The 25976-nt window shown below is 63.9% G+C and overlaps 1 protein-coding gene across 1 annotated transcript in view; it reads right to left on the bottom strand.

Annotated features, from left to right (window-relative positions):
• The window catches only part of LAMC3 (laminin subunit gamma 3), a 56045-nt gene extending 43217 nt beyond the window's left edge, over positions 1–12828 (bottom strand). Inside the window, exons 1-2 of the mRNA XM_089321478.1 lie at positions 12389–12828; positions 2063–2367 (exon numbers count right to left, since the gene is read on the bottom strand). Of these exons, the coding sequence (XP_089177604.1) occupies positions 2063–2367; positions 12389–12761 (678 nt within the window). The 5' untranslated portion in view covers positions 12762–12828. The remainder of the gene's footprint in view (positions 1–2062; positions 2368–12388) is intronic.
• Positions 12829–25976: the final 13148 nt, after the last annotated feature.

Below are 25976 nucleotides of genomic sequence, written 5' to 3'. Positions count from 1 at the left end.
CGCTGGGCAGCCCGCCGGGGAGAGGGGCTGGCACCGGCAAATCCAAGTGGGTCAGTGCCCGAGGCAGCCAAGGCTTCCCCAAAGATCTGGTTACAGGCGGCTTCCGAAGCAGAGGCCGGGGTGCAGCCCCAGAGCCCGCATCTCTAACCCACGTCATCCTGGGCGAGCCTGATGCTGCGGGGGTCCCTGGAGCAGCCAAGGAGCCAGGAGCCACGGCCAGGGGTGGGGAATGGTCCAGGGTGACTCCATTCATTCCCCCAGGAGAAGCGCCGCCCGGAGAATTCAAACCAAGTGGCTGTCCTAGCCGGAAGGGGCAGCAGTGGCTGAGTGGGCGTGACTAGGGCTGAAGTCCTCAGCAACCAGTGAATCCCCATTCACAGATGGAAAGACTGAGGCTCAGCCACCCGTGGCAGAGCTGGGATTCGGGTCTATCTGACTCGGGGGTCCGACTAACCACCAGGCTAGCCTGCCCTCCCGCATCCCCCCACTAATCCTCTCACACCAGGGGCACGGACAAGGCGGGGACTGCCCAAGGTCTCGGGCCTGTAGGTGACCCGCTCTCTGGCTCCCGGCCTCCACCTTCCAGCTCTGACCTCCTCCATCAGTCTACAAATATGCTGGCAATAAAGGAGTGAGGTTAAAATCTCTCAGGATGGGGGCCGGGGTCCCTCAGCCCAGTTGTGGGGGGCACTGCTTGATGCCTTGAAGGTCCCTTGAGGGCAAATGGAAGCCCTTCAGGCTTTGCGACTTGGGCGAAAACCCCCAGCGGGCTCAGAAGTGGACCCGGCAGACCCCAGGGCAGACGGCTCCGGCCTCAGCGGTCGGGTGGTGCTCACGCCGCCACTCACTTCTGACCACGGTTCCTCCTTGGGGGACAGAGGCCCCAAGGCCCCAAAGTCGGGGCCACAGCCTTTGTTCCGCCCACCCCAGGTGCTGCCGTCCACCCTGGATGCTGTCCGCGTCCTTCTCTGACCTTGGCTCCTGTTGGGAGCCTCTGCCCAAGGCCCTCTGCAGGGAGTAGGGGCGTGGCCGCAGTGGGGAGCAGCAGCCGGGGGTGGGGGGCTCCCCAAGCCAGGGGTGGGGGGGGCTCCTTAAGGAAAAGAAACAAAATCCTGCTGATGTCATGGGACATTTTTAAAGGGACAGGCTGGGCTGCATGTGGGACAGGATTCACCTGTGCAGAGAGAGGCCTGGCCCTGTGCTCCACGCCCTGGGATCGCCCTGTCTGAGCAGCGCCTCCCTCGGGCTGGTGCTCTGGGAGCTGTGGGGAGGCCGTCTCCCACCAGCTCCCCTCTCGGCATCCACAGAAGACTCACACACACAAGGGCTTCTGGGGCATAAAGTGGGAAAACCAAGGGGGCGGGGCCACGCTGTGGCCGGCCTTAGCCGGCTGAGCTGCCGCCTGGGACGCCGGCATCCCATGTGGGTGTTGGTTAGAGCCAAGGCTGCTCCACTTCCAATCCAGCTCTCTGCTGTGGCCTGGGAAAGCAGTGGAGGATGGCCCAAGTCCTTGGGCCCCTGCACCCGCGTGGGAGACCCGGAAGAAGCTTCTGGCTTCACCCTGGCCCAGCCCCAGCCATTGCAGCCATTTGGAGGGTGAACCAGTAGAAGGAAGATTCTCCCCCTCCCTCTCTCTGTAACTATGCCTTTCAAATACAGAAATCTTTAAAACACACAAAACAAAAAACAAGGGGTCTTCTGTGCCCTGTGTCCCCCCCACGCAAGCATCCCACCTGCAGCCCAGTGCCCTCCCCAGCTCTGCCCCGCCCACCCCCAGCTCTGCCCTGCCCACCTGCAGCCCAGTGCCCTCCCCAGCTCTGCCCCGCCCACCCCCAGCTCTGCCCCGCCCACCTGCTGCCCAGTGCCACCCCCAGCCCTGCCCCGCCCACCTGCTGCCCAGTGCCCTCCCCAGCTCTGCCCCGCCCACCTGCTGCCCAGTGCCCTCCCCAGCTCTGCCCCGCCCACCTGCTGCCCAGTGCCCTCCCCAGCTCTGCCCCGCCCACCTGCTGCCCAGTGCCCTCCCCAGCTCTGCCCCGCCCACCCCCAGCCCTGCCCCGCCCACCTGCAGAGCCAGGCTATCCTCGAAGTTGTAGGCACTGGGCCGGCCCTCCAGGGTGGAGAAGGCCACGTTGCCGCCACTCAGCGGGGAGATGTCGCTGAACTCGGAGGTGCAGAAGGCCACGCGCTCGTCCTGGCCGGGGCGCAGGTAGTGGCCCTCGGGCTGGCCGTAGGTCCTGAGGCACGAGGCGCTGTAGTACTGGTAGGGCTCCCAGGGGGCGCCGGCGCGGCTGCGCTTGTAGATGGCGAAGCTCTCAGGCCGGCTGGTGTGGAACTTGAGCCGCACGTAGGTGATCTCGTAGGCCTTGCCTGCGCCGGAGGAGGGGGACTGTTTCACAGGGCGGCAGGGAGCCCACGGCACAGCTGGCTGGGACAGACAGCGGCAGGCTGCCTCCCTCACTCGGTGCCGCCTGCTGGGTACAGGAGGGGCGGTGCTGGCAGGCTCCCCGGGTGTTTGCCACCTCTTACCCAGGTCGGCTACAGATCCGCGGCATAACACCCCCAAGTAGACAGCCGTCTCTTTCTGCTCCAGTATCCCCACCAAGGGGATGCCGCCACATTGTGAAGCACCAGACTCCACCATTAGACTGCTGTTTCTTTACTACGCCCCAACAAAGCCGACCTGTCCACCTGCGCCTTTGGCCTCACATCCACTCCAGTGGCTTTAAAAAAAAGATGTATTTATTTGAAAGTCAGAGTTAGAGAGAGAGAGAGGTCTTCCATCCAGTGGTTCACTCCCCAATTGGCTGCAATGGCTGGAGCTGAGCTGATCCAAAGCCAGGAGCCAGAAGCTTCCTCCTGGTCTCCCACGCGGGTGCAGGAGCCCAAGGACTTGGGCCCTCTTCTATTGTTTTCCCAGGCCACAGCAGAGAGCTGGATCAGAAGTGGAGCAGCCGGGACTCGAACCGGCACCCATATGGGATGCCAGCACTGCAGGTGATGGCTCTACCCACTACGCTACAGCGTCAGCCCCTAGAGTGGCTTTTAACAAGCCAGAACATGGCAAGTGTTGGTGACAAGGCTAAGAATCCTTGTGCACCTGTTGGTGAAACGCACGCTGGCTTGGTAACCATGAAAGAGTTTGTCGGTACCTCGCAAAACTAAAAACGGGCTGCGCGGCCGACCCAGCGCTTCCGCCTCTGGGTACAGAGCCCGCAGCACGAGACGGGGCCCAGAAGAGGTATCTGCTCTGAAATCTACTCTGAGTTCACAGCAGCAGACCCTCGACAGCTCAGAGGGGCAGAGAAGGCACAAGCAGAACGCGGCAGGTGCACAGCCCTGCACTGTGCGTGAACTTGAGGACGTGATGCGAAGGAAGCGTCACAGAAAGACAAAATCCTGTGTGACTCCCCCTGACACGAGGTCCCCAGAGAGGCCAGAGTCACAGGGACAGAAACGGGCCCAGCACTGGGGCGTAGTGGGTTAGGTAGTAGGTTCAGCCACCACCGCCGCCGCCTGCAACAGCAGAATCTCACGTGAGCGCCGGTTCCAGTCCCGGCTGCTCCACTTCCCAGCAGCTCCCTGCTCATGGCTTAGGAAAACGAAGTGGAAGCTGACCCAAGTGCTTGGGCCTCTGCACCTAAGTGGGAGACCTGGATGGGGCTCCAGGCTCTGCCCAGCCCTGGCTGTGGAGACCACTTGGGGAGCAAGCAGTTGAAGGAAGATGTCTCTCTCTCCCTCTCTGTCAACTCTGCCTTTCAAATAAATAAATCTTAGAGAGAGGGAGAGAGAGGGAGAGGGAGAGGGAGAGGGAGAGGGAGAGGGAGAGGGAGGGAGAGGGAGTGGGAGAGAGAGAGGGAAAGAGAGAGAGAGGGAGAGGGAGAGGGAGAGGGAGAGAGAGGGAGAGGGAGAGAGAGAGAGAGGGAGAGGGAGAGAGAGGGAGAGAGAGAGGGAAAGAGAGAGAGAGGGAGAGGGAGGGTGAGGGAGAGGGAGAGGGAGAGGGAGAGAGAGAGAGAGGGAGAGGGAGAGAAAGAAGGAGAGAGAGCCAGCGAGCAAGCGTCGGAGGTGCCAGGGGGTGGGGAAGGGAATGGGAAGACGAAGAAAGTTCTGGCAGCAGACAGGGCAAGGCACAGAACACCACCGGCACGGCACGCTGAGCCCAGTGGTGACGGCAAAGGCTGTGTGTCTTTGCTCACAAGACAAGACAAGCTGGGGACAGCGTGCATTGTTCCCTTGGGAAAGCAGGCTGGTGACACGGAGGAAGAGCCACAGGAACACTCCTGCTTGGCTGAGGAATTCCACTCCTGGGAACGCGCCGGAGCCTGCAGGCACAGCAGGGACAGGGGAGCGCCCGGGACAGCTGGCAGGGGGAGGGGGCAGACAGCCTGCGACGCTGGGAGCCACAGGGGAAGCCGGGGTGGGGTGGAGGGGTGCCGAATGAAAACCAAGACAGGAGGGCGCACGTGCAGGATCACCCAGCTTGGACTGGAAACTCTCGAGAGAGCAGGCGGGAAGGGGCGCCATCCGCCAGAGACGCGTGTCTGTGCCCAGGACTCGGTGTGCCGCCTGCTTCCAACATTTTCCCCAATTTTCGCTCGGGAAGCCTGTTCTAATTTAAAAACTGGAGAAAACACATTTTGACCAAAAAAAAAAAAATCTGTCGAAAGCCACCACCGCCCTGGCGCGTTCTGTTTTAAGATGTTTTTCAGAGTTCTGTCGCGGCACAGCCTGGCGCTACCACTCCTGCTCCCGTGCAAGGGGTGCGCGAGCAGCCGGCAGAGGTGGGCACGGGGGGCAGCTGGGGGGCTGCTCGGGTTTCCAGGGGGTTTTGGGCCCCGCAACCAGCTACGGGTTCAAGCCACACGTGAGCCAAACAAAGGATGCCGTGCGGGGCGGACCACCCGGTAAACAGCTCACAGCCGGGCACCTTGAGGGAAGCGAGCAGGAGCCACTTAAAAGGTAGCCGGCAGCCAGAGCTCCGTGGGAAAAGGCAGTTGCCAGAGCTTCACGCAGGCCACGCCAGGAGTGAGCGACCACGCGTGCATGGGCACGGCAGGAACTTTCTTGTGACACAAGTTCATTAGCAGGACCAAGAAAGCAACTTTATCACCGCTCTGCGACCGAGGCACTGCTGGCCAGGCAAGGGAATCAGCCTGATCCAGACCCCTGCTAGCTCCAGGGGCCCGTGAGGCTTTAGGGCAACTGAGACAGGTGTGTCCCCAACTGCTGATGGGGGTGACGCCGTGCCACGGCTCCTTCACCCCCAGGCTGGTCCCTCTCTCGGGAATGCTGTTCCCTGCGCTGCTGATCTGGCTGGTTCTCATGCAGCCCTGCTCATCCCACCGGCACACTCCTCACCACGGTGCCTCCTCCCTCTCCACTCACCTGCCAGGCTGAACTCACAGCTCTGCCAACAACCAGCCCGGCATGAACTTCTCCCTGCCTTCCCTGCCCATGGCTGCTCACCCTCACAGCCACACATAGGTCTGGGCACCTCCCTCAGCTTTTTTACTCCGTTCTAGAAAGATCAGCCATCCCTCTCCACCCACGGAGCTGAGCACGGCACCCCGCACACAGTAGGTGCCCAATAAATGCTCACTAGAGGGGCCGGCGGCATGGCATAGTAGGCTAAGCCTCCACCTGCAGCACCGGCATCCCATATGGGAGCCAGTTCAAGACCCGGCTGCTCTTCTTCCAACCCAGCTCTCTGCTGTGGCCTGGGAAAGCAGTAGAAGATGGCCCAAGTCCTTGGGTCCTGCACCCGCGAGGGAGACCAGGAAGAAGCGCCTGGCTCCTGGCTTCAGATTGGCTCATCTCGGCCGTTGTGGCTATCTGGGGAGTGAACCAGAAGACGGAAGACCTCTCTCTCTTTCTCTACCTCTCTCTATAACTCTGTCTTTCAAATAAATAAATAAATCTTTAAAAAAAAATGCTCATGAGACACACAATAAAGACAAAGCGTGATTGTGCCTCCAGGGGGTTGATAATCCAGTGAGAGCTGAGACAGGCGGGCAGGCCTGACAACGTGGCCGCAGTGTCCCCTGAGTCTGCTCAGCAGCAACGCCCAGATTTAGTGAGCACCCACTACGTGCCGGGCAGCCCGCTTTTTGCACGTGGCACACCTGACGCTCTACACGACGAGGAGGCTGAGAAGAAAGGACCCGTCCGTGACAACAGCTGGGTTCCCACTTGACTGCGGCTCCCAGAGTCACCACCTGGAACCAGGCCACCCGTCCGTCGGGGCTCTGGGTCTCTGGCAAGAAGGGGCTGGTGCCCGTGGGGACAGTGTCCCAGCCTCCAGCACAGCAGAGGCCCAGCCCGGACAGGGACAGAGAGTGCCGAGCCCCGTGGGCTCCAAACAGCTGGGACATAAAGGCCATCAGGAGTGACACCAGCACAGTCACGGATCCAAGCCGGCCCACATCCGGCACTGACCAAGCAGAATGATCTCGGAACGGAGAGACTTATTTTGGGAAAATGGAAACAAAACAAAGCCCTTTAATTGGAGCCATCTGGGGATCAGGGGCTTGGGGGATGGGGTGGGAGGGGGCAGGGTGGGGAACTGAGCTGGGAGCGCCTGGGCGAGGCCTCCCTGCCCCCGGTGGTGGTGGTGGTGGCTGTGCCAGAGCCGCTCCCTGCCTGTCGGGGCGGGGGGGGGGGGGGACACAGCAGGGTCCCTGGGCCCCACTGTCTGGCCACCACTGTTCCTGTCCTACCTCTCCCATCCCAGGCTCCCAGCAGCTCTGGGCACCGTGAATCCTCAGAAGGAATCAGGGTCTCCCTGCAGCCGTGCGGCACACGAGACATGAGGGCCCAAGAGAACCGGGCCGTGCCCATCACAGCTCCCCCATCCCTGGGCCGGGTCTAGCTCCAAACATGAAGTGAAATGGCTGGGTCTATTTGGTTAACCTGGAGAGAGCAAACAGACCTGAACTGGCGCCCATATGGGATGCTGGCGCTGCAGGCAGCGGCTTTACCCACTGTGCCATGGCGCTAGCCCCAAAATAAATAAATCACAATAAAAATACATTTAACACAGCGCTGGCATTATGGAGCAGCAGGCCAAGCTGCCAGCTGCAACGCCAGCATCCCGTGTGGGCACCAGTTCCAGTCCCAGCTGCTGCACTTCCGATCCAGCTCCCTGCAAATGCTCCTGGGAAAGCAGCGGGAGATGGCCCAAGTGCTTGGGCCCCTGCACCCATGTGGGAGACCCAGAGGAAGCTCCTGGCTCCTGGCTTCCATCTAGCCCAGCCCTGGTTATTGCAGCCACTTGGGGAATGAACCAGCAGGTGGAAGATCTCTCTGTGTCTCTCCTCTCTCCGTAACTCTGCCTTTCCAATAAATACATCAACTTAAGAAGAAAACCATATCACACAAAATGTGCCATCTCAACCACTGAGTTCAGTGGTGCTAAGTACATGCACACCGGGGTGCGGCCACCGCCCCACCCAGCTCAGGCTCTGCCCAACGTCGACCTGAAATGCTGCCCCGTTCCCTCCTCCCAGCCCCCCCAACCACCAGTCCACCTTCTGTGCTGTGCATCTGAGCACACAACAAAGCACACGGTCGGTATTCAGCCCGCTGGGTCTGCCTCTGCCCACGCACCCTCTTCCCCCATCCAAGGCCACGTACTATCCCACGGCCTGGCCGGACGGCCTTGTGTTCATCCACTCATCCACCAGCGGGGACTGTGGCTCTCACGGATGTGGCTGCCATGCACCCAGGTGCCTTCACTTTGGGACCCTAAGCCTGGAGCCCTCTTGGGACCTCCAGGGCCGGCAGACGCTCAGGAAGCCGCTCAAGGACTCAGGTGGCAGACTGGGCCGGGGACAGAGGCGCAGGGAGAGTTCTGAATGTGCTCTGGGCACCCAGAGGCAAAGCCGGGGCATGAGACGGGGAAAGGGCACCCCGGGTGGGAGGGCGGCATGGGGCGGAGGGGAGGAGCTGACGGGGGTGGAGCCCAGGGGCGAGCAGCAGCGGGCAACACCAGGGGAGGCCACACCACTGCCAACGCCACGGCCGGGACACGACTGCGAGGTGGAGGAGTCATTCGGTCTTCACCTGTCCTTCCCTGGGGAGGAATCCCACATGGCCACGTGTGCGGCTCCGTGGCCCAGTTATCTGGGCTAGTGACATGAACACATGCCTCAGTTTCCCCATTTAACAACCACAGGGCTAAAGGAGCAAACGCCAGGGATGCGCTCGGAGCCGTCAGTGCCAGTCGCGGCTCAGGTCTGGCTGCTGCTCTGTTCACTGGCCGGCCGGCCTTTACCCGGCACCCAGCGTGGCGGGCCCTGGGCTGGGCTTGGGGGTTCAGCTGTGAAAACAGGCGACCCTCCGGCAGCTCAGAGCCAGCACAGACACAAACAAACCTAGCCTCACCCAACTGTGACTGGGACCACCGGGAGGCAAGGGCCAGGGCCATCGGAACACCCAGGAGGGGCGGGCCGCTTGCCTGTGGCTGGGTCCCCAGGGCGGTCTCACCCCACTGACTCCATAGCTGTGTTTATGAATGAGATGTGGGCTACGAGAAGTTAGGCAGACGCGGAGGGAACGGGCAGCCTTGGGCCCGGCCGCGGCCAGGCCGGGGCGGGGAGGCAGCTGACACGGCCAGAGCTGGAGGCAAAGTGGCCAGGGACAGTCCGGTGAAGGGGAGGTCGATGCGGCTGTAGTCACCCTCCCGGCTCCGGGACGTCCCACTCCTGCGGCCCCTGGCTTCGCCCCAGGAGGCCCTGAGCGGGAGGTGGAGGCTACCCAGGGCCGCAGCCTTGACCCCTGACCTGCCCCGGGCCCCTTGTTCCAGACAGAACCCCCAGGGAGAAGAAGGGGGGACTTGGCCCCCAGCACCAGCCCAGCAGAGGCAAACACGGCCGCCCACTCAACAGGAAGACTCGATGGAGCCAAAGCTCAGGCGACCCAGCTGGCTCCAGGTTCTGCCGGAGCCAGCAGCTCCCCCGTCCCCGCCCCGCCGCCCAGTGACGTCCAGCCCCGGATCAGGGTCAACCCTCCCAACCCTCCCCAGGGTGAGCAAGCCCCATTGTCTTGTGCAGGCCCTGCGGGTCTCAGGACAGCCTCCCGCCTGCCCCGCTCAGCCTGGAGCCGCCTCTCGCCTTTCGCCAACTCCTACAGGTGTGGGCGGGGCCGGATGCAGCTAAGGTACCAAGGGGCGGGCCCTCAGAGGGCAGAGTGTCCTCACACCGTTCCTCCATCCCAGCCATCCCCCGGAGGCCCCCGAGCCCCGCGGGGTGGCCTTGTGCCCCACCTGCCCTTGTGGCTCCTGTTCTCAGTGAGGACCAGGACCTGGGGGAGGGCAGGAGTCCCTCCTGCTGCCTCCTGCCCTGCTCAGGGGCCCAGCACACCTGTGCAGGGGGCCCTCGTGTGGATCCCGAACTCTCAGCACGCCAAGCAAGGGTGCAGGCAGGAGGAGCAACCCTCCATCCCCTCCCCCAAAAGCCACTACTCAGATGCGGGTTCCTCCCAGGACCAAGGTGGAAGCTCCTGACCCAGGCTAACAGGGACACCTGTCTTTGCCAGGAAGGGTGGTCAGGGGGCCCACGGTCCCTCCCCCGTACCAACCCATGTGGCCACAGGCGACCTGCGAGCCTCGGTTTCCCCATCTCTAGAACCAACTCTGCCAAGTCGCCATGCCGACCTAGGAGTTCTGGGCCTGCAGCCTGCACCTCCTCCACCCCAGCCACGCCTCCTCCCCCCACCCCGGCCGCCCAGGGGCTGGGAGCTGCCAGACCCGCTGCGCCCTTTCATCCCAGACAGGAAGGCTCTGCTCGGGATCTGGAACAGATGTCGGGAGCCACAGGGGGCTGGGAAAGCAGCGACCTCCAGCCCAGGCCCACCGCCGTCCCCTCCCACGAGTGGGAGCGGGGAGAGTGGGGGATGGAGCCCTGGAGGTGGCCCGAGGACCAAGAGGGGCAGAGAGCCTCCCCGCCTAGCTCAGGGCCTCTGCCAGGGACCCCAGCAAGCCCAGACCTCCCTTCTCCTAAGGGGACACCACCCAGAGTTAACCCAGAGCAAATCTAAGGCAAATGCAAGCAAAACGCGCCAAGCCTGGGCTGCTCTGGGCCCCACGACCAGGCCCAGGGTCACATGTCTTTTCGGAAGCCGGGGCGAGCATTTCTGTCGCTCGGTGCAGCCCACCCACGGGGGACACTCAGCCGGGAGCCAGTCACCCACAGGGACTCTCACAGCTCCCACCTAAGCTCATGGACCCCCGAGGGCTGGCGAGTCTCGTCACCACTGTACAGACGAGGAAACAGGGGCAGAGCTGGTGGTCGCTTGCACAGTGAGGGGCTGTGCTGGGTCTGAGTCCAAAACCCCTCTCGAACGTCCACCCTATTCTGTCTCCAGGAGCAGGCAGAGAACCCAGTCTGCACGGAAGCACGGGGTGGGGGAAGCGGGCGGGGCAGCATCCGTCACCCATCTTTCATTCATTTCTGTTTTGCTTGCATTTTGCAGGCATTTCTGGACCCCTCCCATATGTCCGGGACAACACAGTAACCTGGGGAAAGCCACACTGGGAGGCATGCATGTGTGCATGAGTGTGCAAGCATGTGCACGAGTGTGTGTGCGTGAGTCTACGTGCTACCTTCATGCCACACTTACAGTAGGGGGTCCCCCTGGGCCTCGGGCCCCTCGCCCGTAATGGGGTCAGGGCTACCCTGCCTCTGAGGGTTTCAGGCAACATTAGGTCGTCCCCGGAGCTCGAACCCCGGGCCGGCCTGCAGTCAGTGCTCAGTCAGTCCTCGGGAGCTGCCCCCAAATCCAAAGACCGAGACATCCCCCACCCGCTCCTGCTCTGTTTGTCCTGACCTGGACCCCCTTGCCGCTGGTTCCACCAACACAAGTGACACACTTCGCCAGGGAGCGGTGTGCCTTCCCCACAACAGACTCCCCATCCCAGACTCCTTCCCCTGTGGCCGGGGGTCCTGCCTGTCCCCCCGAGCCAGCGTCCCCAGCCTCCTCCTTCCCCACGGGCTTCCGGTCTTCCCTGACCATCCAGAACACAGGCCGAGAGAAGGTGCCGAGGGCGGGGCCTGAGCTCCCTGGGGGGTCTCAACCAGCTCCCGCCTGTCCTGTCCTTGCCCCCACTCCAAGGTCATTCCACAGCCCTCCCCAGGGCTCTGTCACCCAGGCCAAGGGGAAGCCAAGTGGGCTGCGGGTGCCAGAGCTCACGTCAAGGACTTCCTGCTCTGATGGCTGACAGGGCTGGCCACAGCCAGGCTGCCTGCCTTCGGGCAAGACACGCAACTTCCCCGAGTCTCCCATCTGAAAGACGGGACGCAGTTCTGCCACCCCTTAGCCAAACTGTCGGGCCCCAGATGTCTTGGAATTCAGAACTTTGCAGAGCTGGGACGGACATCCCAAGCCATGTATACACCCCCAGCGGCTCTGGGGCTGCAGGCTGGACTCCGATGAGCCTTCGGCAGCAAAATGCATGAATCTTCACTCTCAGTAGGACAGACGGCCTAGAAATAGCCCGGTCAGCTTTAGCAGCCAACACGAGTTATACGCATACTTGGAGAGCAGGCACGTAGCTGTGCGGCTGAGATGCCCGCGCCCCACCTTGCAGCAGCTGGGGATTCTGGGTCCAGCTTCCCACCAATGCAGACCCCAGGAGGTGGCAGGCGGCGGCTTCCAGCCACCCACGTAGGAGGCCTGGCAGGCACTGTGTCTTCAGCCGAAGCCCAGCCCAGCTGTTGCCGGCATTAGGGGAGTGAACCAGTGGACAAGAGCAAGCTGTCTCTCTCTCTCTCTCATTCTTTCTACCTCTCAAAAAACAAACCAACCAACCAACCTTCAAGTTGCCAAAGCTCTCAGGACAGGTGCCCAGTGCGTGGCAGAGGCCTGCGGGGGACACTGGACTGGACAGGAGGAGGACCGGCAGGCAGCCGTCCAAGTCCCTGCACTGGGGGAAGGGCAAGAGGGAAGGGCTGGGTGGAGACTCCCAGCTCTCATTCCTGGGGATCCAAGGGCGTGGGGCTCCGGGGAGGATGGGGAGAGGGGACGGGCAGAGGCCCTGGCAACCCGCCCAGCTACCCAACCGCAGGACCAAGCTGGCTCCTGCTGCCCCGAAGTCTCCAGTGCCCCCTCTGCTCAGCATGAACACACCCACGGCCTGCCCCAGCCTCCAAGACCCACCGAGCCCCCGCAGGGAGTCGGCAGTGCAGCCTAGGTCAGGACCCCTTGTCTGGAGATCAAAGCAGCCCAGCGCCTGGAACCCGCGCTGCCCCCCGCCCCCCTGAGCGGGCTGCTAACTGCCCTCCGGGGTCTCCTGCCCCGCCAGCCGCAAGCGGCACCCCTCCCGGTCTGTCCTGCAGCCACCAACGGGGACCAGGTCCCCGGGACCCCAGCCTCCGCCCGCGGGCCCCGCGCTTACCCAGGCGCAGCGTCAGGTTGACCGAGGTGGGGTACTGCACGCCCAAGGCCATGGTCGGGCTCTGCCACCAGGTGCTCTCGTCCGGGCTGTGGAAGTCGGTGAGGTAGGAGGCGTTGTGGTGGCGCAGGGGGTCGGCGGCGTCGCAGCGCTGGCACTGCGCCCCCGCGCCCGGCGCGCCCACGTGCGGGCAGAAGTCCTCGGGCGGGCTCCCGCACGTGTGCGAGGCCTCGGCGCGCCGGCCGAACGCCGCGTTCTCGAACACGGGCAGGCAGCGCTGCGGCCGCCCCGCGCCGTCATAGCACGCGCCCATGTCTGCGCCCACCGCGCGCGGCGCCGCCAACGCCAAGCCCAGCAGCAGCGCTGCCACCGCCATGGCGCGCAGCCCCGACGCCCGTGCGCTCCCGGCCGGCTCGCGCGGCTGGACGGCACCGCCTTCCCGTGGGGCGCGCTGGAGGCCGGCGGGGAGGGACGGGGCGGGACAGGGCATCTGGGCCCCCAGCCTCCGCCCGGGCCGCGCCGTCCCTTCGCGCTCACCCCCACCTGGTGGACGCGCCCGGGAGTGCCTGGCTGCCTTCTCTAAGAGAGGCTTAGTGGGGAAGATATGGGTTGGGATGGCTTTGGTTCTTGGCTCCGGCGCCTCCTGTCGCTTTCGGACCTGTGCACACCCTGGGAGGCAGCAGGTGGGTCCCTGCCACCCACGTGGGAGGCGCAGGTTGAGTTCCAGGCTCCTGGCCTGGGGATTTGGGGGAGTGACCAGGTGGATGGGAACTCAATCCCAGCCCCCTTCTCAAAAAATTTTTTTCTTTAAGTTTTGGTGGCGTTGGTAAACACAGATGCATTGCCCCGGGGTTGCAGCGAGTTACACACCACCTGCTCACCCAGCCCGAGACAACTGGGCCCTGAGGTCAGTCTCTGGGCGCTGTCCTGCGTGCCCCCCAGCAGTGAAGTGCGCCCTGGGCAGCTACCTGGGTGGTCCTCACTTTCCCATGTCTCTGTGGACCCCAGAAAGTGCTCCCACTGCGGGCTTCTCTGCTCTCTCTCTGTCTCTCTGGTTGTTTTTATTATTTACTTGTTTATTTGAAAGGCAGAGTTAGAGAGAGAGGGAGATGTCCCGTCCTCTGGTTTACGCCCCAGATGGCCGCAGCAGCCGGGGCTGGGCCAAGCAGAAGCCAGAACTCCATCCGGGTCTCCCATGTGGCCGGCAGGGGCCCAGGCACGTGGGCCATCTTCGGCCGCTTTTCGTGGTGGGTTAGCAGGGGGCCGGATGAGAAGCAGAGCGGCCGGCACTCAAACAGGAGCTTACACGGACTTAACCCGCTGGGCCACAGTGCCAGCCCCTGCTCCCCGCTCTCAAAGTGAACAGATTCTGACTGCTGTGGTCTGGTCACAGATGTCCCTGGGAGAGGCCTTCCTGTCCCCTCCAGGATACGCCCATGTGTAAGCCACTTTCCCTGATTCTCACATTAGGAGGGGCTGGGGACCCCCCCCCCAGGACTCGTGGCAGGCGTCATATAGCACAGACTATTTTCCACCAAACTCCACGTTAAACGCTGAAATGCTGCAGAGTTTCCATCCGGGGAGGAATCAAATGGGGCTGGCGCCCTGGCAGGGAAACTTCAAGACACGAGCTTAACTGGAGTGAGCTGTCTACCTGCCAGGTGTCAGGAGGGGATTAAAACGGCCCAACTCTAGAAAGGACGACAGGTGGATCCATGGAACGGAGTGGAGATTCCAGAAGCAGGTCCAGGTAGGATTCGCATCGGAAATCACCACTGGTATTGGGTGTCACTCCAGCTAATGCAATAAGGCAAGAAAAATTAGCAGACATAAATATGTCTGCTTTATACTTATCCAAAGATACATATCTTGAAAATCTAGACATTCTTTGGTATTCTAAGATTACCAAAGTTAATAAGAATGTAGTAAGATGGCTGACTACAGCAGAAAGCACAAAAACCAGTGCCAGCAACAATTTAGAAAAAGAGGAGCCGGCGCTGTGGCGTAGTGGGTAAAGCTGCAGCCTGCAGTGCCAGCATCCCTTATGGGAGCCAGTTCAAGACCCGGCTGCTCCACTTCTGATCCAGCTCTCTGCTGTGGCCTGGGAAAGCAGTAGAAGATGGCCCAAGTCCTTGGGCCCCTGTACCCACGTGTGAGACCTGGATAAAGCTCCTGGCTCCTGGCTTCTGCCTGGACCAGCCCTGACCATTTTGGGAGTGAACCCACCGGATAGAAGATCTTGCTCTCTGTGTGTCTCTCTTTCAAATAAATAAATCTTTTAAAAAGCTTTTAATTAAGCCGGCGCCGCGGCTCACTAGGCTAATCCTCCGCCTAGCGGCGCCGGCACACCAGGTTCTAGTCCCGGTCGGGGCGCCGGATTCTGTCCCGGTTGCCCCTCTTCCAGGCCAGCTCTCTGCTGTGGCCAGGGAGTGCAGTGGAGGATGGCCCAGGTGCTTGGGCCCTGCACCCCATGGGAGACCAGGAAAAGCACCTGGCTCCTGGCTCCTGCCATCGGATCAGCGCGGTGCGCCAGCCGCAGCGTGCCCGCCGCGGCGGCCATTGGAGGGTGAACCAACGGCAAAGGAAGACCTTTCTCTCTGTCTCTCTGTCTCACTGTCCACTCTGCCTGTCAAAAAAAAAAAAAAAAGCTTTTAATTAAGTAATTACATTTATTTGAAAAGCAGAGAGAGAGAGAGAAAGACTACCTCTCGTCCACTTTTTCACGCCCTAAATGTTCACAACAGGCAGGGCTGGGCCCGGCTGAAGCCAGGAGCCAGGAACTCCATCCATCCAGGTCTCCTGTGTGAGTGACAGGGACCCAGGCACTTGAGGCTTGGTGCGCCAGCAGGAAGCTGGAATCAGAAATGGAGCCAGGACTCGGATGCTGGGTCCCAAGTGGTGTTTCCTCAATCACGGAGCCAAACACCTGCCCGTAATTTTTTAAAATTTTTTTAAAGATTCATTTTATTTATTTGAAAGACAGAGTTACAGAGAGAGATGGAGACAAAGAGAGAGAGGTCTTCCATCCGCTGGTTCACTCCCCAGATGGCCGCAATGGCCAGAGCTGCGCCGATCCGAAGCCAGGAGCCAGGAGCTTCTTCCAGGTCTCCCACGTGGGTTCAGGGGCCCAAGGACTTGGGCCATCTTCTACTGCTTTCCCAGGCCACAGCAGAGAGCTGGATCAGAAGTGGAGCAGCCGGGACTAGAACTGGCGCCCATAAGGGATGCTGGCGCTTCAGGCCAGGGCATTAACCCACTGCACTATGGCGCCGGCCCTCATAATTTATTTTTAAAGTCAGAAGAAAAATAATGAACTTTTAGGTCAGAGGAGGTTTCAATATATGGCATCAATCTATTTGTCTGTATATTTGCCAGTGCATTGTCTGACATAATTATTTAAAAGTTTTAGTTGTGGCAAGAGACATAAAATGTTCCGTCTTCGCCATTTTTAAGTTGGAGCCCAGCAGTATTCCCGACACTCGCTGTTGTGCAGCCCTCACCGCCATCGGTCTCCAAGACCTTTCTGTCTTGCAAAACTGAAGTTCTGTGCCCACTAGGCCATAATTCTCCATACCCTCCCCCACACCGTGAAATGTAATTTTAATATTTTTATGAATAAAGGGGCCCACTAAGGGGAAAAATGCCTGGGCTCCAGGGAGCTCGACAGGGCCAGCTGGTGCGGCGGGAGCTGGGCAGGTGCCTCCCAGGACGCCCTCGCCTGCGGTGAGCTCAGCCCGGGGCCGGGGGGAGGGGCTGCTTGAGAGCGGGGACTGTGGCACACGGTGGCTGTGGCTGAGTCGCCTGCTGCTGCAAAGAGAGAAAACGAAAAGCTCGGGGTGACCAGCCACCACCCGAAGCTCAAGTCCAGAGAGAGACACCTGCAGGTCCTGTAGCCACGGGGATCCGATGGACGGCGCAGCAGGACCCAGGAAGATGCTCCCTGGAGGAGCCCAGGTGGGGCAGGGGTGGCCGTCTGTGAGGCTGCACAGACAACTTTGAATGCTGACTCCTTAAACCCCTAGGGCTGCAGCCAGGGGTCCTCCCCCCGCCCAACCCCACCACCAGTGCTGGGAAAGTATGAGGAAGCCTCAGATGGGCAGGGCCCCACAGACACCACCTGCTGCCCTGCCCTGGGCCCCCCAGACAACACCTGCTGCCCTGCCCTGGGCCCCCCAGACAACACCTGCTGCCCTGGGCCCCACCTGCTGCCCTGGGCCCCACAGACACCACCTGCTGCCCTGCCCTGGGCCCCACAGACAACACCTGCTGCCCTGGGCCCCCCAGACAACACCTGCTGCCCTGGGCCCCACCTGCTGCCCTGGGCCCCACCTGCTGCCCTGGGCCCCCCTGCTGTCCTGGGCCCCACCTGCTGCCCTGGGCCCCACCTGCTGTCCTGGGCCCCAGCTGCTGCCCCTGCCCCCCACCTGCTGTCCTGGGCCCCACCTGCTGCCCTGGGCCCCACCTGCTGCTCCTGGGCCCCACCTGCTGCCCCTCAGCTCCACCTGCTGCCTCTGGGCCCCACCTGCTGTCCCTGGGCTCCACCTGCTGTCCTGGGCCCCACCTGCTGTCCCTGCCCCCCACCTGCTGTCCTGGGCCCCACCTGCTGCCCTGGGCCCCACCTGCTGCTCCTGGGCCCCACCTGCTGCCCCTCAGCTCCACCTGCTGCCTCTGGGCCCCACCTGCTGTCCCTGGGCTCCACCTGCTGTCCTGGGCCCCACCTGCTGTCCCTGCCCCCCACCTGCTGCCCTGGGCCCCACCTGCTGCCCTGGGCCCCACCTGCTGCCCTGCCCTGGGCCCCACCTGGTGTCCCTGGGCCCCACCTGCTGCCCTGGGCCCCACCTGCTGTCCCTGGGCCCCAGCTGCTGTCCCTGGGCTCCACCTGCTGTCCTGGGCCCCACCTGCTGTCCCTGCCCCCCACCTGCTGCCCTGGGCCCCACCTGCTGTCCTGGGCCCCACCTGCTGCCCTGCCCTGGGCCCCACCTGGTGTCCCTGGGCCCCACCTGCTGCCCTGGGCCCCACCTGCTGTCCCTGGGCCCCACCTGCTGTCCCTGGGCTCCACCTGCTGTCCCTGGGCTCCACCTGGTGTCCCTGGGCCCCACCTGCTGCCCTGGGCCCCACCCGCTGTCCTGGGCCCCACCTACTGTCCCTGCCCCCCACCTGCTGTCCCTGGGCCCCACCTGCTGTCCTGGGCCCCCACCTGCTGTCCTGGGCCCCACCTGCTGCCCCTGGGCCCTACCTGCTGCCCTGCCCTGGGCCCCACCTGCTGTCCCTGGGCCCCACCTGCTGCCCTGGGCCCCACCTGCTGCTCTGGGCCCCACCTGCTGTCCCTGCCCCCCACCTGCTGTCATGGCCCCCACCTGTTTCCCTGGGCCCCACCTGCTCTCCTGGGCCCCACCTGCTGCCCCAGCCCCCCCCCTGCTGCCCCTGGGCCCCACCTGCTGTCCCTGGGCCCCCCCTGTTGCCCTGGGCCGCCCCTGCCTTCCTGGGCTCCACCTGCTGCCTCTGGGCCCCACCTGCTGTCCTGGGCCCCACCTGCTGTCCCTGGGCCCCACCTGCTGCCTTGGGCCCCACCTGGTGTCCTGGGCCCCACCTGCTGCCTTGGGCCCCACCTGCTGTCCCTGCCCCCCACCTGCCTTCCTGGGCCCCACCTGTTGTCCCTGCCCCCCACCTGCTGTCCTGGCCCCCACCTGTTTCCCTGGGCCCCACCTGCTCTCCTGGGCCCCACCTGTTACCCTGGGCTCCACCTGCTGTCCCTGAGCCCCACCTGCTGTCCCTGGGCCCCACCTGCTGTCCTGGCCCCCACCTGTTTCCCTGGGCCCCACCTGCCTTCCTGGGCCCCACCTGTTACCCTGGGCCCCACCTGCTGCCCTGCCCCCCACCTGCTGTCCTGGCCCCCACCTGTTACCCTGGGCCCCACCTGCTGCTCTGGGCCCCACCTGCTGTCCCTGGGCCCCACCTGCTGTCCCTGGGCACCACCTGCTGCCCTGGGCCCCATCTGCTGTCTTGGGCCCCACCTGCTGTCCCTGAGCCCCACCTGCTGCCCCTAGGATCTGCCTCCTCCTCCCCTTTTGACTAGAGGTGCACTGACAAGGGCTAATCCAACGTGGCCCAAAGGAGTGAGTGAGTTACACCCCAGAGAAGCGCACAGGCCTGGCTAACGGTGTCAACTTTAAAGGACTCTGTGGCCAGGGCAGCCACGAGGACCCAACAGCTGTCCTCCAGGCCAGGCGCGGCACGCCCACCTCCGTCAGCCTGGGTCCTGATGGGAAAACGCTCCTGCCAGTCAAGTGTCCTCGCGTGAGATTGGCGGAGGTGAGCAGAGTCCGCCCTCCGTCCCCCGTGCAGCCCTTGGTGCTGGCGGGAACTGTGCCTGGTGGCCAGCAGACGCTGCCTCCTTTCTGGTCCTGGGATGCAGTCACGGCGATGGCATCCCAGAGCCCGCAGGGGTGGCTGGCTCGGGGGCGGTGGCAGCTGCCCTGGGGGTCAGTGCTGTGGGGTCCTGGGTGGCAGCCCCCTGCCCCGCAGCCCGGAGCCCAGCGTGCTCTGTGGCTAAGACAGGCTCCTGCCTGGCTGCAGAGAGAAAGAAGCCTGAGGGCGTCGCAAGTCTTGTTCTTACTGGGACAGCCACTCCCGGCCCTCCCGGGGCTCCCGGTCAGTGAGGGAGACCCGCGTGCACGGCCCCCAGTGAGCAGGCTGACAGGTGCCGCAGCGCGTGGGCCCTGGGGGAGCCCGGGCCGGGTGCAGGGTCTCATGGCTGTGGACCTTCAGGCTGAACTGGGAAGTGAGCAGGGGAACTGGTGACTTAGGAGTGCAGCTGGTGTGCAGGCCCGGAGCTGTGTGTGTGTGTGTGTGTGTGTGTGTGTGCAGCATTGGGTGGGGGGTCCTGAGGGTGCAGCCAGGGCCAGAGGGTGCAGGGTTTCAGGCGCTTGGGTCTGTCCTCCTGTAGCAGCGCTGCCAGGGTTGGGGAAGGGGGCACGGACCCGGTGAGCCTCGCCCAACTGTCCTCACGGCCAGCAGGCTTTAGGGAACGTTTATGGAGTGAGCAGGAGTCCCAGGGCTGCGCGGAAGCACGGCTCCTCCAAAAGGCACCAGCTAGGTGCGGGCCGGCCTCGCCCGGCGCCGGGAGCAGCCCTCGGGGCAGGTCACCCAGGCCCCTCTCTGTCGGCCACCCGCGGTTCTCCAACCTGCGCTCCACGTCCAGCTGGGCGCCGCCACCCCCGACCCACCACCAGGTGGCGACATTGGCCGCCACACGGGGACTGGCCTCTTGCGCCCCCTGCTGGCCGAGGTCTGTGCACCCACAAAGTCTTAACTCCGCAAAGCTGGGCGACAAAGGGACGGTGAGCACGGGGAATGAGACCCCAACGTGGGGTGCCCAGCACCCCCTCTCCCTCCCGAATGTCTCCCCCGACATGCCCTTGGTTCCTGGAGTCCATGAGGAGGGCGCTGGCCGGGACCCCCTCCTGGGGGCCCAGCGCCCTCACCCAGGCACACCATCACCCGGGTTTCGGGTAGAGGGAGGAGCAGCGACCCCGGAGCTCCAGGCTGTGCGGGGTGGGGAGGCTGCGGCATTCGCGAGGGCTCCGGAGGGAGTGGGAAGGGCGTGGCTCGGCTGGCGTGGAGCAGGAGTGGAGTGAGGAGCGACGGGACAGCTCGGGCGAGGCCCGAGGTCGCCAGCAGGGGGCGCTGAAGAGGGCAGCAGGGCCGGGGTTCCAGGCCAGGGTCCGCCCGGCCTCGCAGCTGCGGTTGGGAGTCCCAGGCCTGTGCCCTTGAGGCCATGGGCAGGGTGTGGTCAGAGGGGCCCTGGGGGAGTCTGCGCTGGAGACCTGTGGGGGGATTGAGGGTTTAGGCAGTAGCCCCCTCCCCGAAGCCCCCCTCCTGAGGGTTAAATCCTTCCAGGCAGGAGGAGAGGGGGAAAAGGCTGTTGTTCTGATTTGCTTAATGAACGTTAATTAAGAAGACAGAAGATAGCCGATCCCTCCAGGACAGAGATGAAAGGGCTATTAATTAAATCTGGGGAGATCCGGACTGGGGCGGCCAATCCCTCCTGACAGCTCTGGCCTGGGGGCAGGGAGAGAGCAGCAGCCCCCAGCCCAGCCCCCAGCCCAGCCCCCAGCCCAGCCCCCAGCCCTGCCCCTGCAGCCCCGAGGAGCCCTGGGCTGGGCTGTCCCGGCTCCCCCTGTGGATAGCGAGGGTGCTGGTCTGGGGGTTTCTGATGGTGCCCTGGCCAGCTGTGGCCTCGGGCATCTCCTCTGTGAAGTAGGGACAAGTCACCTGCCCTGGGGACAGGCTTCAAAGACAGGAAGTAGAAACTGGAGGGGTGGGGGGCAGCCCCTCCCCCCACCACCTTGCAGCTAGGCCCCAGCCCCCTGCGCGCCATCCTGCCCCCGTGAGCAGGGACAAGGTGGCCCGTGTGATGTGCACCTGCACAGGTAAGCATCACTGTTCTCCCCATACCACAGGCAGGCAAACTGAGGCTCGGCCAGAGCTAGGCCCTCTCCCAGGACGGCCCCGCTGGTCCACGAAGAGCAGGACTGAAAGCCCGGGTGCCTGGGTCCGGAATCTGCGCTTCCCCCTTCACTCTCCACCCACCGTACATTCACTCATTCCTCCAGGGGGCGTCCCCTCTGTCCCGCCCCGGGGCCACGGTGGTTCACGAAGCCGCGGTCTGGCCTTTCTGGGGCTCCCTGAGAATCTGGGAGACGGACAGTGGATGGACTGGGTGCTGACTCCTCACAGCGAAAGCCACAGGCCAGGGGTCGAGCTGAACCAGTGGGAGGAGCGGGCACCCGGGCGGCTTCCCAGAGGAGGTGACAGCTGAGAGACGGCTGGGAGCGGCGGGAGCGGGAGGGCTCAGGCTGGTGGGAGCTGACAGGGCCCTCGCTGTCCCCTCAGGGAGCCTCTCCCGCGTGAGAACTGATGAGCTCCGACAGCAGACTCAGCATGTCCGCCCGGCCCAGCAGAGGTGCCCAGCCCGAGCCTGGCCCCGGGTGGCCTGGGGATGGGAGGGGCCAGGGCTGGGCTGCCCAGGAGGTGCGTGGGGGCTGGGCCCACATCTCCAGGGGGCTGAGGGGGCTGGGGGCGGCGTCCTGGGACGGGGCAGGTGGAGCAGGCGCCTGGGGCAGGCGGAAGCTGACCAGGCAGAAGCGGGTGCCCCAGAGCACTGCAGGAGCTGGACTCTCCTCCTGGCTGCCCCCTCCCACACTGTGTGTCCAGGGCCGAGTTCCTTTCCCTCTCTGGGCCACAGAGTCCCCTGGGCACGAGGAGGGCAGCAGAGGATGGCCTCTCTTCCCTGAGCCGCTCCTGGGGGCCCCGACTGCCCCCTCCCCAGTGAGAGGCCCCAGCCCCGGCCCCTGCTGAGTCCTGCTGCCACTTCCTCTGGGCCCCCCCCCGGGCCGAGTGGGGTCCCCTGTGGGCCTGGCACACTCCAAGAAAATGCCAGGTGCAGCGGCTGAAGCTGCTGCCGGCGTCCCCCAGGAGCCCGCGTTCTACCCCGGCTGCTCCGCTTCCAAGCCAGCTCCCTGCCAATGCGCCTGAGAAACAGCGGAAGATGACCAAGCGCTTGGGCCGCTGCACCCACCTGGGAGACCCAGTTCAGCCTGGCCCAGTCTTGGCCTTGGTGGCCATTTGGACAGTGAACCAGCAGATAGAGGGTCTCTCTCTCTCTCTCTCTCACTATGCCTTTCAAATAAAGAATTAAAAAAAAAAAAAAAAGGAAGAGAAATGCCAGGTGTGCACAGACATGGCCCCGCGGTGCCCAGGCACTGCCCACACATGGCTGCCCCGGAGTGGGCTGACAGGCCAAGCCCCTGTCCCCCAGGCCCAGTGGGGGCTCCAGGGCCACTGACCCCACCACAGCTTCCCCACGTGGTGGGCTTTCGTGTCTCTGAGGGTAGGCGGGGGCAGGTGATCTGTGGGTGAAGGCATGGGATTGCGAATGAACAAGAAATGAAGAACGAGTGAGTCGGAAGGAGGGAAGAAATGAAGAGAGGCCCCTCCCCCAGCCTCTCCCAGCGGGAGGCCACAGCTTATCCCCGCTGCCCCATTTCTCTGACCACGCCGGCCACCCTTGCCCCTTGCCCATGCCGTGGGCTCCAGCCGCTCAGCCTCCGTCCCAAACACACCGTGCGTCCTCACCCTAGGCCCTGTGCTCCTCCTCCTCCCAGTCCTCCCGGTGACTCCACGGTCCCTCCCAGCACCTCTCGGCACCCGGCGTGGGCGTGGCCGTGCCAGCCGGGTCGTCTGCTCTGCCTCCGCCCTCAGACTTCGAGCTCCTGGAGGGAGGGGCCAAGCTGGCCTCCTGGGACCTCTGCCTCTGCTCCCGCAGACCTGGCCTTTGCCGGCCACACGCAACTGCAGGAAGGCTTTCTTTTTTTTTTTTTTTTTTTTTTTTTTTTTTGACAGGCAGAGTGGACAGTGAGAGAGAGAGACAGAGAGAAAGGTCTTCCTTTTGCCGTTGGTTCACCCTCCAATGGCCGCCGCGGCCGGCGCGCTGCGGCCGGCGCACCGCGCTGATCCGATGGCAGGAGCCAGGAGCCAGGTGCTTTTCCTGGTCTCCCATGGGGTGCAGGGCCCAAGCACCTGGGCCATCCTCCACTGCACTCCCTGGCCACAGCAGAGGGCTGGCCTGGAAGAGGGGCAACCGGGACAGAATCCGGTGCCCCGACCGGGACTAGAACCCGGTGTGCCGGCGCCGCTAGGCGGAGGATTAGCCTAGTGAGCCGCGGCGCCGGCCCAGGAAGGCTTTCTTTAAACAGTAATTTTGTTTCTGAGGTCTCTCTGCTGAGAACCAGGCAACAGCAAGTTACAAGTCACCAGCAGAGCCCCCCACCAAGGCGCAGAAAAGCAACAAGGCACTCGGGGGTCTCCGGCCCCACCCGCCTCCCCCCTGCACAGACCCCCTGCCAGCTCAGGCCCCTCCTACCCCAGCACCCGTGCACCTGCCGGTCCCCGTCCCCGAAGTGCTCTGCTGCCTCCTCTGCCCAGGCTGACTCCGGTTCCTCCTCTGGGCCTCAGGACGATGTGACTTCCTCCAGGAAGCCCTCCCTGAATGCCGTGTCACCCTCTCCCCCACGGCACAGGCTGAGCTCCAGAGGACAAGGATCCTGGCGTTTCCTGCTGTGTCCCCGACAGACGTCCCAGGCAAGGTATACACTAGGTGCTAAATAAGTACTGGAGGGTGAAGGAGCAAGTGAGTGAGTGCATGGGGGGGGGGGCAGGAAGCAGGGGCCTCCCCAGGCTGCCCCTTCAAAGGGGGTGAAGACCAAGGGCAGGAGGGAGCCGCAAGCCCCTGGGGGAGGGCGGGCCTCGACCTTCACGTGGCTTTGTTTTGAAAACGTGAACTTTGCAAATGTCAGGGAGAGGCGGGATGCTCGGCCTGGGACCGCCAGGAGCTGATTAGCATGCCCGAGCCAGGCTAACGGGTTTCTGCATAAGCTGGGGAATTGGTGCCGCCCGCTGGGGCCAGGAGCTGCCCCAGGGTGCCCGGCCCTGCTGGACGCACCTGGAGGTGGACGCCTGTGACTCCACGCGTGGCCGGGGGAGGACCACCTCGTTCACCCCGTGATCATGCCGGGGGACCCTTCATCCGGGCGCCCCTCTGGCCAGGCCCTGGTGGTCTCATCAGGGAGGGGGCATTAGCTTCCTGCTGCAGATGGGGAAACTGAGGCTCGGGCAGGACCTGAACCCAGCTCTCGGAGTCTCAGCCAGCTCCGAGCCCTGCCTCCCCAGGACAAACTCCACTTGGGTCAGTCCCCAGCGCCAGCACCAGCTAGGCTTCCCAGGGCCGGCAACCCGGCGGCTCGCCCGCGTCCGTGGTGCGCATGCGCAATGCCGCTCTGCTGCCTGGCGCCCCTTCCCGCTGCACCGTCTTCCAGCTCTGATCTCGGGCTGACGTCAGCTAAGCCATCGTCTCCAGCCCACGGGAAGCGATTGTCTGCAGTGGGGGCGTGCTCTGCAGGTCACTGCCTCCCCCAGGTCTCGCTCAAGGAAGCCGTGTGCGGGCTGTGTGTGTATGCGTGGGGTCTGTGTATGTCGGTCGGGGGTGTGTGCCCACATATGTGTGATGTGTGCGTGCTATAAAGGGATAAGTGCATGCACACAGTGTGCGTGCGTGTGTCGTGGGACGTGCATGTATGTGGCATGTGTGTGCATGCATGTGGTATGTGTGTGTGTGCATGTGTGTGGCGTGTGTGCCTGTGCACAAGTGGGCTGGGCATAGATCCAGCGCCAGCCTGCAGGGGGTGTGGCAGAGGCCGCGGCCTTGGCGTGGAGGGGTGGCCCTGAAGGAAAAGTGCTGTCCTCCTGTGAGGGTCCCCAGAGGCGCGCTGAGCAGAGCTGTGCATTTGCCGGGGGCCCCACAGGGACACGCAGGGTGCAGAGCGCACTCAGATGGGAACCCAGAATGGAAGCCCCTGGTGGGGGGAGGCTCCAGGTGGGAGGAGACAAGCCTGTGGGCGCAGGGAGGGGCCCAGGGGTGTCCAGCTGTGTCCTCCCGTAGTCCAGAGTCCTGTCCCCTGCAGGGGCCGGTCCCGGGGGTCAGTGATGAGCTCAGGCGCCCACCGAGCCTTCTGGTCACCCGCAGAATCGGGCCCTGCTGGGGGCAGTGCCGCTATCCGCTGGCTCCCAGGGCACATGGCGCCTCACCAGCAAGGGCCAGCCAGCGTCTCCTACAGCTGGCTGCCCACCAGTGCCCACAGGCACACACGGCCCCCTCCCATCTCCAAAGCAGCCCCGGGAAGGACTGCCACCCCCATTCCCAGGCGAGGGGGTGAGGCCCGGGGAGGATGGCTCCCCTGGGTCCCAGGTGAGTCGACCCGGAAGCAGAACCGCTGCACCTGCCGCTGGGCGGAGTGCCAGGCGGGCAGCTGTCGGCCAGGCCTGCCTGTTGCCCATGGCAGGGCGAGGACTCCCTCCTGGGCCCTGGGCAGAGGGAAGCTTCGGGTCTCTGCCAGGGAGCGGCAGACCGGCGCGGGCTCGGGTCCCGAGTGGCGACCCCCCAGCTCGGCGCAGGCAGAGGGCGGCCAGGGCAGCTTGCCAAGAGAGGCCCTAAATAACAGGGAGTGACCGGCCCGTCTGCCGCTCGGCCCAGCCGGGGGCCAGGCTCGGACTTCAGAACGCGTGATCGATGGGCTAATATGGGGCCGGAGACGCCGGGCTGGCAGCCCCAGGCTGGCCCGCCGGCTGCCATTTGCCCATATATTTATTTATTTATGCATTCTCCTCTATGGCCAAGGCCCAAAAACAATAAAAGAAATTGAATTGCATATCAGATGGGACATCAGAGGGAGATACGGCCATAAATCGCGCCGTATTTACTCCATAAATATCAGCACCTCCCGATAGCCGGTGTCTGCTCCCACCACGCTGGCCGCCAGCCCCTCCCCCACCCGACAAGCAGGTTGGGTCCCCAAAGTGAGCAACGGCGTCCTCGGGCCCCCTGCCCCACTGAGGCAGCAGCCCCTGGGCTGAGCCCCCAGCAGGCAAGGACAGGCGGGGGACAAAGTTTCTCCAAGCCTGCGGGCCCCCCGCCTGCCCACCAGCCACACTCAGCCTGGCAGGAGCCCCGTTCTCTCTCTCTCTCTCTCTCTCT

The sequence above is a fragment of the Oryctolagus cuniculus genome, chromosome 1 (genome assembly GCF_051225735.1).
Source record: "Oryctolagus cuniculus isolate XC-2025 breed Fujian yellow rabbit chromosome 1, ASM5122573v1, whole genome shotgun sequence".
Taxonomy (NCBI): Eukaryota; Metazoa; Chordata; class Mammalia; order Lagomorpha; family Leporidae; genus Oryctolagus; species Oryctolagus cuniculus.
The sequence above is the reverse complement of the archived record's forward strand: the minus strand, read 5'-3'. Positions and strand labels throughout refer to the sequence as shown.